This window comes from Mobula birostris, chromosome 30 (assembly GCF_030028105.1).
Source record: "Mobula birostris isolate sMobBir1 chromosome 30, sMobBir1.hap1, whole genome shotgun sequence".
Classification (NCBI taxonomy): domain Eukaryota; kingdom Metazoa; phylum Chordata; class Chondrichthyes; order Myliobatiformes; family Myliobatidae; genus Mobula; species Mobula birostris.
The window spans coordinates 26,073,017-26,093,873 of record NC_092399.1 but is presented as its reverse complement, the minus strand read 5'-3'; the positions used below and the strand labels follow the sequence as shown (position 1 = coordinate 26,093,873).

Genomic DNA, 20,857 nt, shown 5'->3' with positions numbered 1-20,857 from the left:
ACTTCTCAATCTACCGACTATGACACACCATCTATTTCCGCACTAAATAAACATTTACCTGTGCTCTGATAAGACAACTAATGCCTTTCAATAACCTTCTAATTAGAATTTGCGGGAAGTCACGTCTTTGACACAGCGCTGTATTCTTGTGTGTGAAGAGTACACAGTTGCAAAGGTTAACCTCTGTATATCATAAAAGCACATTCAGCTTCCATCCAGTACCATGAATTCAGGCTTGATGATACTGAGTAATCCCATACTCATTCTCATAGATTTAATAGGGAACAGCATTAGACAGGCTCACTGACCACAAAGCTGATGTATGTGTCTGAAAATATTTTAATTCTCTCGCTGAGAAAAATCAATCAGAATTGACAGCTGCATTGAAATGTTATGCTTATTACCACATGAAGGCAGATCATATTAAGTGACCATTCTGAAAGGAATCTAAAGCTTCCTTCCAATTTACCTGAACAGTACTATGACATTTTAAGTGTGAGTTTTCCATTGCAGCTTTCATCAGTGAACTATCTTTCAATAACTTTGCAAAACAGGTTACCAAATTGAAATACTAAATATCAACAGAGAAATTACTGTTTGATGTGCAATACACGATAATGGTTTTTGTTTCACTGGGTTAAGTTTTTTACCCCCGCCTCTTCAAAAATAACTCGATACTTTTTAAACTTTTTGGGGTCATACATTTCACACAAAACCCTTGCTCTTTAGGTATCATAAGAGCAGTAAAAAATTGCTGTGGGTAGGGGGACAAAGTGGTTCCCTACGCTGACAGTTCCATATTAGACTTCTGCCATCGCTTCACCAATAGTCAACTGATATTAAAAAAAATACTGCTGATGCCAGAAACCTGAAGTAAGCACTGAAATGCTTAGCTTCTGGGGAAAGGGAAACAAGTTAGCATTTCAGGTTGGAGAACCCTTCGTCATGACTGGGAGACCGAGATAAATATGTGGTGTCAGGGCAAGGAGTGCTGTACTGTTGGAAAAACTATCAGCTCCAACAGCTTGGTGTACTCTGGAATTTCAGCAGGACAATTTTTTTTTATTGCTGTGTTAACCTTGAAGCTTCTTACTTAGGGAGCGAGGTCATTCAGAGCAGATAAACAACTCTGATTTGAAGACCAAGAAAATTTGAATTTTACGCTTAAAAAGAGAATGCTATCATTCTAATCCCAACTCCACCGGAGCAAACCAGCTACAACATCACCATGACTTCACAACATGTTCCACGCATTAACTGATTTAACTTCCCTGGATAATATAAAGGGACATGAATAATGGTTTCTGGATCAATGGTTTAAATCTTGGAATACAAGTCAAGCGATATATTTTGCTCCCAAACTTATGAATCTTCCAGTGAAACAGACCAAAATAAAACCAGCAATCGTAAACAAAAAATGCTTTAGGGATTTGCACAGTAGTTCTTATTGCAGAAAATGACACTCACTTCTGTTTTTCTCATTGTTAATTCAACACAGGTAAACTCATCCTAAATATTCATTTATTCATATTCTCTCTTCACACACACACACACACACACACACACACACACACACACACTCGTCCCTTTATTAGCTACACCTGTACTGCCACATGTTAATGCAAATATCTAATCAGCCAATCACGTGGCAACAACTCAATGCAAAAATGCACACGGACAAGGTCAGGAGGTTCAGTTGTTGCTCAGACCAAACCTCAGAATGGGAAAGAAATGTGATCTAAGTGACTTTGATCACGGAATGATTATTGGTGCCAGATGGGGTGATCTGATTTTCACAGAAACTGCTTAACTCCTGGGACTTTCGTGCACAATAGTCTCTAGAGCTTACAGAGAATGGGATGTGAAAAACAAAAACAAAATCCAGTAAGCGGCAGTTCTGTTGGCAATCACTCCTTGTTAATGGGAGAGGTCATAGAAGAATTGCCAGTCTGGTTCAAGCTGACAGGAAGGCAACGGCAACTCAAATAACCACACGTTACAATAGTGGTGTGCAGAAGAGCATTTCTGAGCACAGAAAACATTGAACCTCGAAGTTGATGGGTTGCAGCAGCAGAAAACCACAAATATACACTCAGTGGCCACTTAATATTAAGTTTGGGAGGTACCTAATGAAGTGGCCACTGAGTGTATTTATATTAAGGGGTAGAGTCCTGCCCTCAACTTGCACGCTGATTGCACTTTCTTATTTAATTTTAAAATGGTTCAATAATCATCTTCCATCCCATGTTGAACTGATGTGTGAAATCATCCAGTGTTACGCTGCTGTCAGTTATTGCCTTTTCTTTTGAAATGAGGCTAACAGCAAATTTCTGGCACAAAAGTGTGAAAGCTGCAGATCTGAATATTATTTTGGAAATGCGGCGATAACTTTTCAAAAATAGGAGTAGATATTTAATCTCATCAGAAACCTTTAATCTCATCAAAAAGTGCCAAGATAATTCATAGACATGCAAGTAAACAAAGTTTCAATAATGGAGCAAAAAATGTCCTACTTCTATGGATAATGGAGTATCTCATAGACTTGATTCTTAGAAAAAGACATTCTTCAGTCTATCTCAGTTACAGCTTTTTTATTAATTTATATAGCACGGTGACAAGTCCTTCCGGCCCAATGAGCCCATGCTGTCCAATTATTCATGTGATGAAGTAACCTACAGAATGTGGGTGAAAACTAGTGCACTCAGAGGAAACCCACGCAGCCACAGGCAGAATTCCTTACAGACAGTGACAGAATTGAACCCAGGCCACTGGTGCTGTAATAGCCTTATGGTAATCGTTAAGCTACTGCGCCCCCCCCCCCCCCAGCTCTCGGAAGTTATTTTCTCAGGTTTTCCTCTTTGAAGTTGAGTAGGTAGCGGAAGGAGGTAGGAGAGATGAGAGAGGTCTAAGGCAGGTGGAGTGGGTCAAGTCCTACGAGGATTGGGGTTAGTACCGACTAGTAAGGAGAAGGATTGCTGGAGAGTCTGTAGAACATTTGGAACTAGAGACAACTATTAGATTCAGTTTGGAGAAGGCAGATCATTGGTCAGAAAGAGTTGGGGATTGAGTTGGAAGGGGATTCTGTACTCAAATCAGAGGATGGTAAAATGGTCTGCAAAGGATGTCAGGCAAAATTTGCAAAACCATGGGAGCAATTTAGTCTTAGGAAGGTGGGACTGGGAAGAGAAAAGTGTAATGTGTCCTCAGGGAGAGCCAAGTAAAAACATTTTCAAAATTGCATCCAAAAGATACTTTCGTATGGACTCTACCAGCTGGGGTCACTCTCCACAAGACACTCACGTTTGCACAGCTGGGAAATGTCCCTGGAGCTTTGAAGCCTGTACCAACATGAGTGCTCCATAAATGAAAATGAAAATGAGGCATGCCACTGGAAACTACTGTACATCTTCAGGCATCTACAAGTAAAATGCATGGAAGGAAAACCACTCAACTGAGACAAATAAGAACCTCATTTTAATTACATATTTTTTCCATTAAAATTGTACTGTGTTGTGTATAAAAATTATGTGATCCAGTTTCCTGGTACATATTTTCTCATAGTCATCTACTTCCTTCCCTGATGTAGAGATTTACTTGAGTTGGTCCATGTGCACTGACACGGGAGCTGATGGTGGGAGTATTCAGGACCACTGATTTGTACAATGTCAAGGAACCTGGTTTACTACAGCAGCTGTTTGGATGTTCATGTGCTTGAGTCATCAGTTGAAAAAAAATCAGATATTGATTACTTAAAAGTTTTGGAGCAGTCTCTACTTATCTTTGAGTAGCTCTGCTTGAAACTCTGGCTCTGAAGGAGCACAATACAGTTAATGAGCCAATGGGAATGCCTCGCCTTTCAGAGGACAGGGAGGAGGGAGAGAAGGGCAGCCAATGAAACACATCTCACCTTGTTGCATGAGAGCTCCGACACCAAACCAGAAGCTGTTCAACAGGGTGAAGTTGTTTTCCACAATATCAGATCCAGGGTTGCATGGATGGGCGTCATACCACTCATAGGGGCTGAACCTGTAACAGGAAGGAGAACGAGAAAATCAGTGAACAGAAAGCTCAAAGTATTAAAGCCTGAGAAGAATCAGACAAAGTTAACTATTCAGACGAAACCCGATTATTACTTGAAAGAAAAAAATAGATTAATATTCTGTATAGAAAAATGATCATCAGCAATTGTGCCCATGAGAAGAAACTGGCAAAATTCAAATCAAAGTTTCAGTCTATGCTGATGTTTATTCTCCACATTTATTTCCTAGCTAGTGTGTATGGTTCTCTTATTACTCTCTCTCACAGACTTATTTGGCACATAGACCTTTCTAGGCAATTCATTATGGTTATTTCCAGTGGTAGTTCTGTACATTCTAATTTGTCTCCAGTGTGACAGAAAGTGCAGTGAAGGATATAACATAGAAAACAGAAATATAGAAAGCCTACAGCACAATGCAGGCACCTCGGCCCACAAAGCTATGCCAAACATGTCCTTACCTGAGAAATTACCTAGGGTTACCCATAGCCCTCTATTTTTCTAAGCCCCATGTACCTATCCAGGAATCTCTTTAAAGACCCTATCGTTTCCGGCTCTACCACCATCGCCGGCATCTCATTCCACGCACTCACTCTGCTTAAAAAACTTACCCCTGACATCTCCTCTGTACCTACTTCCAAGCACCTTAAAACTGTGCCCTCTTGTGCTAGCCATTTCAGTCCTGGAAAAAAAGCCTCTGACTATCCACACGATCAATGCCCCTCATCATTTTTAACAAGTCAGGCAACATATTGTTAAAAGTTTCTATTGAGCTTTGCCTTCACTGAGTGGGAGGTACATTGCTTTATTAAAAAGAATTACTTCATGTAATGCAGAATGAAATATCAAAACCTCTGCCTTGCACCGAGCAAGTAAACAAAATTGCATTTGAACAACCTGTCATTCCTTTGTGTTTTCAAAAACAAAGTTCATGCCACTGTGAACATTTTAATTTCTTTCAACTTGTAATTATGATTAGCTTTTTTTGCCTCAGAATTCAATTCAGGATACTGAAGAATATTGTTTAAGTTTGAGTACACTGTGGGGGAGATCCAGCAGCGTGGCAAAAATGAAGAGATTTCTTTTAGTTGTAATTTATGGCACATGGGCATTTCTGACAAGGTCAGCATTTATCACCCAGATTTAACGTCCCTTCTATAGAATAGCTTGTCAGGTCATTCCACAGGCTGCTTGAGAGTGAACTACATCACTAAGAGTCGGGGGACACATGCAGTCCTGACGAAGTAATGACTACACGTTTCAAGATGAGAGATAAGAGAAGCAGAGAGGAGGAACAGATAGCCCAGGCATTATTCAATGATTTCAGAAGCAGGAATTAAATGCAAGAAAGAGTTCCCAAAACAATAAAAGACAGTAGTATATTCTGACAGGTTTAGAATAACTTGGGTACAGTAGGCTCAGGGAGGAGACACTCTACGTTCTACAAACTGTGGTAATATGAAGTCAGATTCGTTCCCAGTATGGTCACTAAGTGTGTAACTTATTTTAAAGAACTAATTACAAAATTGTTTTGTGATGATACTTGTAACAAGTGAAACATATTCTGCATTCCGTGGTCAAAATGCAGTGCTTGTGATATTCCTCACTGTTTCTTTCTGAAAACCCTGCTTTGAAGTGATGCCAAGGTGTGTACCAAATTATATTCAATGGGTCAGCAAGATTACTTTAAAATATGATTAGCGACATGAGCAACAATTTCTCAGCGTTGCAGTAAGTGTTTTAACTTACCTGCTCCTCGAAAGCCATGCCTCCATGGGAGGCGGGGACTGGCCCATGTAAGGAGCGAGCATTGCAGCCCCTCCCACTAGCTTCCGTTTAGCGGATGATGTCACGGCGCTGGTAGGGTTTAAATCTTGTGCGCGGTAACCATGCGGTTTCTTTTCCCCTCTGGTCTCCGTAGGCTGGGTAGACAAGGTTACCGCAGATACGGTAGATGGGAGGTTACCCCAGATACGGTAGATGGGGGAGGTGTTGCATTGCAGATGACCCGGTGCACACTTTAGATAAGTATTTGCCACTTCAGTGTCCGCTTTGTCCTGCCACTTCAGGTGCAGCACCCATAGGGGTCCCCAGAGCATAGGGAGATTGTGGCACGAGTTCAGAGTGCAATGCGATGAGCTGGCGTCACCGGGGGGAACGGGAGAAAGCCTGTCTAAATACCCAATGACTAACCAGGAGGGAGTGAGTCTGTGTCTCTCTACATTACAGAATGACAAAGTGGTGGATGCAATGGCGATGATGGTGATTGGTGTGAGATGCTTTAACACATTATTACGGATGGCGTATGAGTAGGTGAACCGCACCAATGCTCTGGACTGTTGGATTTGTACGGGGGCCCCATTACACGCTGCAAAAAGGGCGCTGCTGATACAGATCCCCTTTAATAATGAAGAACAGGACTGTTGGAGGAACTTGTCCAGCTTCTCAGGTCCTGGAATTCTGTTTTGGAAGAAACCGAAAGGGATTGGTCCATTCCAGCCAACCTCGCCCCATAGTATGGGAATAGCCTTAAAGAACTTGTGCTTCAGGTAACCCCCATCGGAGTAAGTGTTTTTAAAGGCTGGTACTTCCTTATGTACGATTTGCCTAATCCCAAGGTCCCGTCTCAGAGGGTAAGCACTCTGCCAACAGGGTAGGGGAAGGGGTGTTGATACAGGCAGTACAATGAGCACACGTCTAACCAGTCAGTGGGCAGAGCGAGCACGAGAGGGAGCATTATCCTGAGATGCCATGAAAGTGGGCACGTCCTGGATGCTAAGCGGTACATACTGGATATCCAGCGCCTGGGCCTATCCGTAGCTTCTGAATGGAAGGTCCAGATGCTGCTATTCAGGGTATGTGGTAACGTACATACCAATAGCATGAATGAGCACCTGCCCATGAGGGTGGGCCCAGTATGAGGGCTATCATGGAGGCAGAAATGCTCTGGATGATAGCCGTTTCCCTGTATGGTATGGCCAGGCTGCCCTGGGAACTGATACCATGTGCTCGCAGAGGAAGATGGCACCTGTCTTGTTATTGGTCAGGAGTTCTGCACCTGCATCTCCAACAAGTCTGGGAAATCTACTCACCCAGCAGTCAATAAGTGAGATCAGGAAAGCAGGGGGCCAGCTGTATAACTACTACACCCTGAGGGGAATCTGGTAGTCTTTTGGGACATCAGGAGTCTGGTGGACTGTGTGGTAACTGGTGGGATGATAATTCTGGGTATTATTGCATTCTGTTTATGTGTAGTGTAGTGGGGCATCCGCGGGAGTTATACTAGCCAGCGGGGCTGAGTATCACAGTATTGTGGCTTCTGAGGGATGAAATGATGCAGCAAGTGTCTTAACTTATTTGCTTATGGAAATTCTGCCCCCCACCCCCAAGGGAGACAAGAACTGGCCCATGTAAGGAGCAACACAGCCCCTCTCACTAGCTTCTGTTTAGCTGTTGACGTCACAGCACCGGAAGTTTAAATCTAACATGCGGTAATCTCCTCTTCTCCTCTCTCCCGGTCGCCACGGATAGACGGTATCATGGAAACAGTGCTGCAGCAAAGGTGGCCAGGGTGCACACTTTAGATAAGCATTTCCCACTGTACGCATCTTTAGTGTCTGCTTTGTACTGCTACTTTGGGTATTTGTAAATGAGTTTAACTGGAAGGGTATAATGAAAGTTCAGTGTCTGTCTTGTCCTGTAAATAGTTGCTCTATCTATGTCCCCTTTCACGGAACCTGATTTCCCACAATACTCAGAAAATGGAAAATATGTCAATTTTGAACCGTGTTTTCTTTATAAATACAGGATTAGAAATTAAATCTTTACAAATGCCAAATTGATCAAAAAACAATGTAGAGATCTGAATTCAGTGGCTAACTGCATGGTGGTTATGAAGAACTGTGTGAGGTGTTTCACGGAAGTGAGAGAGTGGGAGCACGTGGGAAGAGCAGCAAGAATGGGTGACCCCAAAGATGTAACAAAAGAAAAATGCTATTTTGTCCTGATCAGACTCTTCATTGTACACATTTTACAACTGAGAAACAAGCCACTTGTCCATTGCTGATGCCTTGCCTGCATGAGCCCACTATACCAAAGTTACTTTATCATTCTGAACCTTCCTCACTCCTCTGCATATGCTTCTGCCTGAATGCATCAATAGTACTTAACTTCAAACTCTCAAAAGTGATTCTGAGTTTCACATTCCAGTTCACTTCAAATGTAGCCACTCTTAACTTTCCTGCAAAAGCACTTTCACGTTTCCTGTGCAACGCTCGTACTTTGTGACTGCACAGCAATAATGTCCCTTTTATGTAGATCATGTAACTTTAAACTGAAACTTTAAAGGCAAATAAAGGGGAGATGATTCAAAGAACCCCGTGTCTCGATTACTTTCACCACAGAATATGAATGCAGTCACAAGTTGGAATCTTACCAAATTTTTGAATTATTTATCTATTTCTGATTTGGAACATTAAAACATGCTCTCTGGGCTAACATATGTTGCAAGATTGCTGTGGGAGACATAGAAGGCCTATCAATCCATTCAGTGCTCACATTTACACTGACAGGACTGAATGGGAGTGTTGTTAGTGCATAGTGACAATGGTGCAATAGAGATGGCAATTTGTAATCCCCTCCTTTCTGTTTCAATCTGGGCTGGTGCAACAGAAGTCTATTAGAGCTCCTCGATTTCAGTGATCTCGAACAGAAGAAAGGAGTAAAGCTTCACAGTTTTTTAATTTTGTTTTCTTCTCTGCTTCTGCAACGTTGTCTAGAAATTGGATTGGTTGGAACTCATGTTTTATGCACGAATCAAGAATGAAAAACAATTTAACCCAGATGAGGTTTTTCTGGTGATAATTTCTCAATGAAGTTGTGCCCACCGGGAAACTAGGACCACATAGTGCACATGCGCCGGTCGTGCATGCAGCCTGTTACAGTCGTTCCGATTGGATTCTTACTTTTTTCTTCTTACTTTTAACTTACATTATTTTTTGTTTTTTTTTTCACGGTAACATGTCGAAGCTGCACCCTCTCTAACATGCTGGTAGAGAGAGTTTTATTTGGGTTTTTAGCATTGGAAATAGTTACATCCTGACACGCGGGACAGAAGCATGGTCGCATTGTTTATTCCAGGGACCAGCTGCTTGCGCTAATGCCGGCCGGTTTAGCGAGCAGAGCGGTGGACACCCTTGCTGAAATCCGGAGGAAAGCACACAGAGGATGCAGAGGGGGATCACAAAGTCGAGGAAAGAGGACCGGGTCGAGACAACAGAGACTTACGGAGAAGAGGAGTTCGGTGGGTAATAAAATGGACGAGTTCTCGGCGCTAGCCAGGTGTGAGAGAACATTTCGGGAGCGCAGTGTGATGTGTTTCACTGGAACGGGGCTGCGATCAAAACTTCTCCATGGACGGCTTCCAGACCGTTCCGCCTGACCGGAAGTGCACTGAGAGTGGTAAGTGTAAAGGAGTTGGGTGCTTACTGTTCTGGTTAACAACAGATGGTGCAACCCGGGTCATATTACGATCGAGGAACGTGTTTGCAGACCGGATATTGAACTTTTTACTGTGGGACTTCGGCCACATTCCACCGAGATTCAACACTGGGCAGCACGGGAGGTCGTTCCTGCCTGTGGCCATCAAACTCGCAGCTCCTCCCGTGGAGGGTCAGACACCCTGAGCCAATAGACTGGTCCTGGACTTTTTTCCATCTGGCATGGTTTGCATTTTGCTGTTTGATTGTTTGTGGTTTTTGTATTGCTATATTTATGCTCTATTCTTGGTTGGTGCGGCTGTAACAAAACCCAATTTCCCTCGGGATCAATAAAGTATATCTATCTATCTATCTCTAGCCCTGAATGATATTTTTGTTGGCCGGTTTGCTATTTTTAGGCATCAGATGAACACCTACTGTCATTATTTCATCAGGATAAATCAGAACTTTTTGCAAGATGTTCCAAGATACTGGCACATCATATCTTGCATAGCTTGCAAATATGTTGGAACATTCTCAGCACAGTTAAGAATATGCAGTGATACTTTCTTGCATTTATCATTGTAAGGCAATGGCTCCCAAATAATGGTCCATGGATCTCTTGGATAATGGTAAGGTTCCATGGCACAAAAAAAGGGTTGGTGACCCCTGTTATAAGGGAATGCTGTCACTTGAAATACTGTACCTCACAAAGTTCACGCAATATGCTTAAAGAAGCAGGGTACTGTCTCCAGGATCAAGCTCCTGATATATTTTTTCAACGACTGCTTTGGCAGAGTCACCGTCACAGTTGGCAGCAATCTCTTACCTAAGGTGTCACTGTAACATGAGGGGTGGACCAGCAATCTCAGGAGGCAGGAGGTAAAGACATGCCCATTTGTGAAAAAAGAACATTGTTGCAGCATTTTCAGAGATGCTGCATTCAACATGGATCTCTTTGAGAAGCAACATATTTGAAAGAAACTCAGTGGGTCAGTCAGTATCTACGGATTGAAACAGACAGTAACGCTTTGGGTTGAGTCCATCCAATTAATCCAGATAAAAGGTTTACACCTGAGATGTTGCCTATCAGTTCTTGTCTAAAGATACTGTCTGACTCACTGAGTTCCTACAGCATGTTTTGTGTTACCCCAGAATCCAGCATCTACATAGTCAGAAGATCACATTGTCCAGGGCAGAAATCACAGAGATATGTGAAATACTGCAAGGAGATCACTTTGCACATAGACAGGTCTCTTCACGGTGATTAAAGTTAGAGTGCTTCCCACCTTCCTCGCTACAGGAATATTTCCAACTAACCACAGCAGATTTCAGCCACATACCATAATTTACTGCTCATTACAGCATCAGAGGGGCATTTGTGAAGGCTCCAATAGGGAACCCAGACCTCTTCCACAGTAGGAAAGACCCTCACTCATTCACTGTTATGAATTATGGAAAGAAATTCTTAATTTCGAGCAGGAAAAATATTGCCAGATATGTTTTCTGAACTATCTGCTAGGAGGGTAGGACCCTGTGCAACAAGAACAACTTCTTTTTAATTCTATATACAGAATATATACATATATTGCAATCACTTTCACAATGAGATTTCTGAGCCTACATTAGTCCAGGATTCCCTGCAGTGAAATTGGAGGAACTCAATGGACGAGACAGCATTCATGTAGGCAAAGGAATAGTTGCCATTTTGGGTCAATACCCTGCATCATGACAGGCAGCACCAAATGAAAAAGAAAATATGAATAAAAAGACTCCAACAATAAAAATTGCTATCAAAGACGGCAAATATTTAAAGTGCATTTTATTGAGAAATCCAAATGTTAAAAAGGGAGAGGAGGTTCAGAGAGGATTTAGAAAATAATTTCTCCCCCACCAAGAATGGTTCAAATCTGAATGCTTGCCTGTGAGGGTGGTGGTGACAGAGCTTCTCACATTTAAGAATTGCCTGCATAACCATTAAAGCTTCCAAGATAAACAACTGGGCTAATTTCTGGAAAATTGGATTAATACAGATGAGTACCTGGTGATAGATATGGCAGCTGAAGAGTGTGTTTCAGTGCTGTCCAGTTCTACAACTGCATTCAAGGAACAAAAAATTCACTCATTAGCATGTGTCCTTTTCACACACTTTATTTAGCTCTTCTGAACCTACTGATTGGGTTAACACCTAGTTCTTCACTTACCAACGTCAGTTCATCACTGTATAACACACCAACTCTGTGAGCTAAAAGCAGGCATGCCAAGGTACTAGGGTCGCCTTATCGACTCCATCACTGCAAAATGCTCAAGATCCATCAGAAGGATAAGCAGATCAATGCCAGTGTCCTCTCCCAAAACAACATCCTGATCACTGAAGCCCAATTTACACTCAGTCACTATACCCGGTAGTCTATGCCATTCCCACGTCCATTACCAGACTCGCGAAACTACAGAGTCCATTCTCAGTTCTGTTATTGGATGATCATACCAAGTAGAAAAGCAAAAAAAAATGTTCAACGATGCGCTCCCTTGAAGAAATGCAACACCTCCACTCACTCCTGGGAACCACTGACACACAACCACTCCATATGGAAAGACAGCATTCATGAAAGCCTGTCATTAAAAACACAGAGAAGTCCTGATTAAGCAGCAGGAGCCCTCAGTCATCTCCTGCACCATCTGCAGAAGTGTTTACACTTTCAACATCAGCCTCAACAGTCATGTCAGACCTCGGAAGCAAGGTATCTTCAATCCTAAGGGACTGACAAAGGGGGAGGGGAAAAGAGAGGAGGGAGAAGAAGGTGGAAGGGGGAAGGGGAAGGGGAGGGGAACTGGGGAGGAGAAGGGAGGGGAAAGGGAGGGTAAGTGGGGAGGAGGAGGGAGGGGAAGGGGAGGGGAAGACAAGGATGGAGGACAGGACTAGGGTGGAAGGGAGTGGGATGGGCGGGAGGGAGAGGGGAAGTGGGGAGGAGGAAAGAGGGTGTGGGGGGAAGGGGAGGGGAGGGAGAAGAGTGTGAAACAGATTCAGTTTTCAGAATGAAGATTCTTTATCAACAGGATTTGAAACCTGAAGAATTAATTCTGTTTCTCTTTCTACATTTAGAATGAGTCCTGGAATATGCCTAGTATTCCAGCCTACTGTCGGGGCGGCTGACATACTCAGCAATGCTGCCGCTTCGGCTGTTGTGTGAACTGTCTGCCAAAGGCATCTTTTTGTTTCAACTGATCCTCTGCAATGCCGATTAAAGTTGCACCCTGCAATAGATGACCAAACTTTTCTGACACCTAATTTAAGACTGCACTGTAAAGGAAATCACCCTGCATCATGCACACTATCAGTTCCCCTCAGCATCTTCTATCACCTCTTGTCAGAAGCGTACAGAAAGGAGAGTGGAATTTGGAAAGTGAGACCAGTATGTCTGTACACATAGCTTGACTGGCATTTCAAGATGGTTGTACTGGTTACTTAGGAGAGGTATTGTGAATGATGATCAAGTAAAAGCATTATCAATAATCTTTGGGATTAGAAATTTGTGTAAGTAGCTATCATAATTGAAAATGGGGTCCTGACAGCTATTCTGGATTTAAAATTGCCAGTTCTCAAAATAGATGCAGCATGAATGGAGAGGTGAGCATTGATTTGGTTTGTTTACAGTGCAGAAGATCAGCAGATGTCAAGGTGACCGTCCCCATCACGGGTTACTCCAAACAAAGAAGATGTATTTTACTCCCCATATCAGGAGGAGTTACCTGCCATTGCAAATGATATTGGCATGGCAACCAAATATGATTCTGTTTCAGTCAAGGAGAAATTGACATTGCCAATGGTTAGTCACAAAAATAATAAGGGTAGGCCACCAGGCCTCTGTAGTGTTCCTTATTATTTGTATATAGGTACAAATATATAAATATAGTTGATTCCAGTTAATTGAGACAAATTGGGACCAGTATATTTCAGCTTAATTAAGCAGCTGCCCCAATAAGCCAAAGTTGCATAGAAATAATTAAAAGGTAAAATAAGGATCTAGTGCTTTCCCGGCATATAGGATGAATAAACTCTTCTTGGGCTTCCAGCCGGGTACAGTAATCACTTATAACCAATGTTTCAATGACAACTCTGCCATCGTCATTAAGGATCATCCTCGCTGATGAAGGTGGCAGAGTTTGTCATTGAAACGTCGAATATAATTGATACCTGTACCCGGTTGGAAGCCCGAGAAGTATTTATTCATTAGCTAAAAGGTATAAAAAAGACAAACTACCATTTAACTGAATAACAAATCTTGTATTTATATGAAATACAAATCAAATTGGAACACTATCAATACTACTACAGTACTATAAAACTGTATATTCGTCTCTAATAGCTATTGATGGATATGCTGCCATGTTCTTTTGATTGACTGTAAATGAACAAAATTAGCGCAGATACCTAGTGCAAATAATGGACTCACAACACGCTATAGGAACTCAGCAGGTCGGGCAGCATCCGTGGAAAAGATCGGTCGATGTTTCGGGCCGGAACTCTTCCTCAGGACTGTAGAGGGAAGAGTGTTGCTTTGCAAGTAATGGACTGCCTTCATATAATGCTTTTGATGACTGCATTCTCCAAATCTTCATTTTCATTGTAATATTAAAGATGATTGCTGATGCCTTCAAATTCTTTGTAGTTACTAACTCATTAGTGTGGGCATGTGGCCAAGTGGTTAAGGCATTGGACTAGTGACCTGAAGGTCGTGAGTTCAAGCCCCAGCCGAGGCAACATGTGTTATGTCTTTGAGCAAGGCACTTAATCACACAGTGCTCTGCGGCGACACTGGTGCCAAGCTGTATGAGTCCTAGTGCCCTTCCCTTGGACAACATTGGTGTCGTGGAGAGGGGAGACTTGCAGCATGGGCAACTGCTGGTCTTCCATACAACCTTGACCAGGCCTGCGTCCTGGAGAGTGAAGACTTTCCAGGCACAGATCCATGGTCCCGCAAGACTAACGGATGCCTTTACTTTATTTACTAAGTCATTGAAGTAGTGAAACCATTTCATTTTCCCTCCCGGCCATTTGTCACATTTCCACATCAGAATGCTTGAAGCTACAGTGAATTGCCTTACTGCTGTTTCTCACTAACTATCAGTGACAAAACACTCTGCTTTTGGAGCACAAACACACACAACTAATGCTATTTAAAAACTGTTCTCTCTAAGCACATGTGGTGTCTAACGGCTTCACAAATGCACAGAACTGACTCTAGTTGGAAACTGTTAGGCAACAGTGTCCTGCCCCAATTAAGAGGCAAGGTATCCCAAATAAAGAAAGGGATTCCCAACTATTTTCTTGATTAGTTTTTGTTCTTTAAGAGTTGCCCCAAATAAGCAGTTTCCCCAGTTAACCGCTGGCCCAATGAACCAGAATCCACTGAAATTGAAAGATAAATATTTGAATCTCAAAAGTTGCCAGGGGTAGAGAACCCATGAAATTCACTTTCCTCTGAGAGACTTGGCTGAAAAGTTATTGATACTTTGTCCAGAAGAAAAGGCTGTTAGTTGATCTATGATGTGTCAGAGTATTGATTCCAAAGGAATATAATTCTTAGTTATTTTTATGATTTTCATTCTTTTATATAGAAATACAGCACAGTGATGGGTCCTCCTGGTCCAATAAGCATGTGCCATCCAATTAAGCATCTGTGACCAATTAACCTACTAATCCATACATTTTTTCAATGTGGGAGGAAACCAGAGCACCTGGAGGAAACCCATATGGTCGCGGAGAGAAGATGCAAACTTCAGCCAGTGACTGGAATTGAACTCAGCTCACTAGAGCTATATAACAACATTACATTAACCACTATGCTGCCATACCACCCAAAGTTGTTGAAAGATTTTCAAGCCAAAGACTTTAAGATGTGTCTGACAAAGAGTTTAGCATAGTAGCCCAAGTTAATACATTAATATACTTATACCTCATTGTCGCCAAACAATTGTTACTAGAACATACAATCATCACAGCGATATTTGATTCTGCGCTTCCCACTCCCTGGATTACAAATCGGTAGTAAATATGAAAAATTTAAATTATAAATCATAAATAGAAAATAGAAAAATGGAAAATAAGGAAGTGCAAAAAAACCGAGAGGCAGGTCTGGATATTTGGAGGGTACAGCCCAGATCCGGGTCAGGATCCGTTCAGCAGTCTTATCACAGTTGGAAAGAAGCTGTTCCCAAACAAATAGCGAATATATTCACCATAAGACAGCGAAGAAAAAGCTGAGTCAGTTCCTTTGTACCCATGGAAGTGGCCTAATACTGCTTGGTAATGACTCTGTAGATCTTGTAGTTAGAAGTGCAATAATTGTTCATTGGACTAGGTCATTACTAGAGTGGACAAATATAATGGTGATTAACAACAGTGCACATTAGATCTTTTGTGGTTTGTTTATATCACGCGGGTTTCCAGAAAACAAAATCTCTCTTGATGAGGCAGATTTTTGTTCAGAAGAATCCGCACAATCTGTAAAACACACAAGAGTTCCACTGCTTCATACTGCCTTAAGGGGGCAGCTGGACACAGAATGAAACATACCCTAGGTCCAAAATAAATCAAATATCATTTACTATTGGATTACAAATTGGTAAACATGATGTTACCTTACTAAAATACTCCTTCAACATGAGCTAAACTGATTCTCAAAAGGGATATGTAAGCAAAGCTCTCACTACTAAGCTAAATTCAAACAATCAATAGAAGAAAGACTAATTGTAAATGTAATAGGAGAGGCAGAGTGACAGAAATGTCTGAAATTGAACCAGAAGGTTGGAGTGACACAACTAACACAATTGCTCAATGATCACTTGGAAAAATAACTGAGAATGTGTGGTACTTTCATATATTTAATCAAAGGATTTAGTAGTGGCAAGGTTAAATTTCTATATTTTGAATCAATATTATCTATTGGGATTGAAAGAGACTTAGGAAGAAGACTTAGGTACTCTGGTTGTAGGTTTAACCAAACACAAGTTGCCCCTGAAATCAATCCAAGAGATGGTTAAAATGTTCATACCTTAATGTAGATCACTTCCAAAATGACCACAATCTTGTCGTAGGGCTTGGAGGCCTGCATGCCTCAATTACGTGGAGAGCTATGTTGGCTGGAGTCAGAGCTTTGGCTCGTGGTAGGTTCGCTCATGCCAAGCAGATCAAAGGATAGAGGACAGACTGAGAGTGGTCCACTTGTCCTCCTGGTTCGGGGGTTCAGCCTCACCATCAGGCTCTTGATCGAGAGGGGAGAACTTCACTCTACTTCTCTTGCCCCATCACTGAACTGTTTCCACAACTTATGGATTCACTTTCAAGGACACCTTATCTCATGTTCTCAATATTTATTGCTTGCTTGTTTGTTTGTTTGTTTATTTATTTATCTATTTATTATTTTCTTCTTGTATTTGCACAGTTTGTTGCCTCTTACACACTGATTGTCCAACACATTGCTGTGGTCTTTCACTGATTCTGTTATGGATATTGGATTTATTCAGCATGTCATCAAAAAATGAATCTTGGGGTTGTATATGTTGACATATGTGTACTTTGAACCTTTCACCCATTGATTCCCAAATTAATGATCATGATTTCTCCAATAACCCAGCACTCCCATTACCCATTGATCAGCAGTCAGAACACACACACACACGAAAGCCTTTGCCACTATCTCTCAAAATCACCATGGAAGTACAGCTGACCCTTACCCATTCCCTTCTTCTGATCAAAGAACCCCCATGCTTTGAAGAAATACCAAGTAGGATACACAAAGGAGAGGGTTCAATGGAAGTTCGCAAGACTGATTCCAGGTTTAAATGGCTTGTCATATGATGGCTATGGGCCCGTATTCATCAGAATTTAGAAGAATGAGGGATGACCTCATTGAAACCTCTCAAAAGTGAAAGGCCTTGATAGAATTGATGTGGAGAGGATGTTTCCTATGGTGGGAAAGTCTAAGACCAGAGGACACAGCCTCAGAATAGAGGGACGTCCTTTTAGAATGGAGATGAGGAGGAATATCTTTAGCCAGAGAGCGGTGAATCTGTAGAATTCATTGCTGCAGGCAGCTGTGGAGGCCAAGTCCACATGTACATTTAAGGCAGAGGTTGATAGATTCTTGGTTGATCAGGGAATGAAGGGATGTGGGGAGAAGGTAGGAGATTGGGGCTGAGAGGAACATTGGATCAGCCATGATGAAATAGCAGAGCAAACTTGATGGACCAAATAGCCTAATTCTGCTCCTATATCTTATGGTCTTATGCTTCACTATGTCTTCCCAAGCCACTTCCATTCCCATCTTCACATACAAACAAGATCACTTCACATGCCTCTGTGATCCTCAAAGAATTTCTAGGCCCACAAAGGTCTTATGGTTATGCATACAGTCACATAACGTTCCTCATTATTAGTCAACCTTTTTGACGGAGCCAAAAGCTGAACCATGAGTTGTACAAAATGGAAGGCTACACATTCAGGCAGCTAGTAAGATGGAGCCTTCCAAGATATCACTCTGAGTACAAGAAGCAGATTTAAGTCTACCAACAGTAGAAAAACAAGCTCATATTTTTATCTTGTTTAAACTGTAAATCTGGATTAAGTAAAAATAAATGGAAATCTTTAGCACTCTTAATTAACAAGATGTCCATTATTTTTATTCTGTTCACACATTCTATGCTTTGTCGGCTGTGTGAGCTTAAACAGATATAAGCTGACTAGCAATCAACAGGATAATGACTTTCAGTCAATTGGTGCTTCTTGCAAAATCAATCCTTTCCTGTGAAGAATGGACATTTGACCAGCTACTGGAAATAGTGGCAAGAAAAAGAGCATTCAATACAGCTGTTCATTAGAAGTCGTTCACTGCTTGCAAGGTACATACGATGGGCAGCCCAAGAAATTAAAAACTACTGCGGATGTCTAAATTTTCTTTCGTTATCAAAGAAGTGGTTGACATTTTTATTGTTTTGAGTAACTGTTCTGATTTCATAAATCAAAGCATTAAAATAACATTTAGAAAAAATTGTTGAGAAACCATTTATAATCAGTCTGCTGGTATCTAACTGCTGGTGGCAACACTGAAGTATAGTTAAAATTTCATGATTGCAAATTAAGTAGTCATGATTATTAGGATTGATAGATGAAAAAGACACAGGATCATCATCTTCACCTTAAATCATATTGCAACAGTGATGGTGTTACCAACTAATTACAGCAATCAACGTCTATCAATTAGTCTAAAGTGGCCTTGGAAAGAAAAGAAAGAAATCTCTACCAGTGGTGAGAGCTGCAAACCACTGTCACAAAGTCTTCTGATTCTCTAAAGATGTTACCCTTGTTAAAAGTAATTTTATTCCTTATTTTTCATGGCTCTAAGTTTAAGACACTTTAAGGTCCCTTAAAAGATGAAAGTCAAAGTTGATTAACCTTTTTTTACTTCTTCTCACCGGGCTATTATTTCCCCTTGGGATCCCCTCCGCCTTCCCTATTTCCTATTGCCCATTCTCCCCTCCTATCAGATTCTTTCTTCTCTAGCCTTGACTTTTCCCACCCACCTGGCTTCATCTATCACATTCCAGCTAGCCTCTTTTCCCTCCTCCCCACCATTTTGTTCAGACATCTCGCTCCTTCCCTCTCAGTCTTGAAGAAGGATCTCGGCCTGAATGAAAAGCTCAGCCGAAAATGTTTACTCCTTTTCCAGAGATGCTCCCTGAACTGCTGAGTTCCTCCAGCATTCAGTGTCTGTTGCTTCGATTTTGAGCATCTGCAGATTTTACAAACGATTTATAATGGTTGTGAAAAATTGCTTTCTGTTTTCTGAGTAGAAAAATTAAAACTGAATGGCATCAGAAACAGAGGAGAACATTGTTGATTCCCTTTTCGCAAACAATTTCATCATTTCCCAGCTCTTGTCACAATTTAGATCTGATTTTTCCCTTTGTCTCAAACAAGAGAGAATGTGCAGATGCTGGAAATCCAAGCCACACACACAAAATGCTGGAGGAACTCAGCAGTCCAGGCAGCATCAATAGTAAAAAAGTACAGTCGACGTTTCAGGCTGAGACCCTTCGGCAGGACCTTTGTCATCCCATTTCTCCATCTGATTTTGGACTTGGTAGCTAGCGGCTGACAAACATAAAAGTAGAGTTGAAAGTGCTCTGACTTATCCAGGCAAAAGGCTCTGGTATTTGTGCTGCTGGAACGAGAGTAAAGCAGGTGAAAGTCCAGATGAAAGGTCTCACTACATTACTCCAGAACTTTGATTTTTTGCTCCAGAGTCTAGAACCTACAGTTTCTTGTGCCGCTCACCAGATGGGCTAGACTATGCTTGCAGCTCCATCTCCATTAATACTATAGATGGCTGACCTTTTAAAATCATGCTTAATAGAAACATTAGCAAATCTGAAGATATTTTTAAACGAGGGCATCTGAAAAATTGAGAGCTGAGTAAAGGATTTTACTTTTTCCGGTTACCTAATATCAGCAAAAAATATTTGGTCCATACTCTGAGGTTTACACAGGATTCATCACCTTCACCCACATTACTCCTGAATCCAGAATATCAAACTCATCTTGATATTTGGAACCAAGCAGAATGAATAACCAAGAGGTATTCTGCTGGTTTTTAGCCAGGAAATTTCCCATTTAGAGATTTTCACAAATATATATAAGTAAAGCAGGGAATATGTAAGCAAAGTGAGGTACTGATGAAAGATAACATCCTATGTCCAATTTACATCACTACTACATAGAAATGGTAGATATAAGAGATTTTTTTGGATTGTAGTTGTAACCTAATATTGAGGAAGAATATTAGAACTGAGATTTTCATCAAAATTATTAAATGTACTTGACAACCAATGATTTATCAAGGTCAATGATTGTTTGGACAGGTCGAAAATCCAAGTATACATGTCTAATTTTGGTTATTAACAGCGAGCATGATTAGATTCCAAAGCATATATATTAATCCATTTACTTTCATAGGGAACAGAGAACTATTCTTTTTCTAAATATAAATTATAGTAATAATAGAAATCAATCTAAAAGTAAATGTCAAAATCAGACATGGTATCTGCATAGAAGCAATAAAAGTTACTGAATTTTTTAATTTCCTCTGACACAACTGCAATCTTATTAATTCACCATTTGTACTGAGTACTGATGTGAAATGTCTGATGTATTCTTGCTGAACTGAGTTTAAGTTTCACAATACAAGCAAACACAATGGAAGAGCCAAATCAATCTTTTAAATGGTTTTCCTTTGATTTCTGTGATGCTGCTGAAGAATAGGAATGGCTCTTTTGAAAAGTTCTA

The 20,857-nt window shown here is 41.2% G+C and overlaps 1 protein-coding gene across 7 annotated transcripts in view; it reads right to left on the bottom strand.

The window, feature by feature from the left end:
• Positions 1-20,857, bottom strand: part of grik3 (glutamate ionotropic receptor kainate type subunit 3) — a 591,681-nt gene that overhangs the window by 149,552 nt on the left and 421,272 nt on the right. For all 7 annotated transcript variants that reach the window (XR_011883665.1, XR_011883664.1, XM_072247415.1 and 4 more), the window contains one exon: positions 3,908-4,026. Coding sequence is in view for 5 of the 7 variants with exons in the window: in XM_072247415.1 (XP_072103516.1) it covers positions 3,908-4,026 (119 nt within the window). In the remaining 2 variants the exon portion in view is untranslated. The remainder of the gene's footprint in view (positions 1-3,907; positions 4,027-20,857) is intronic.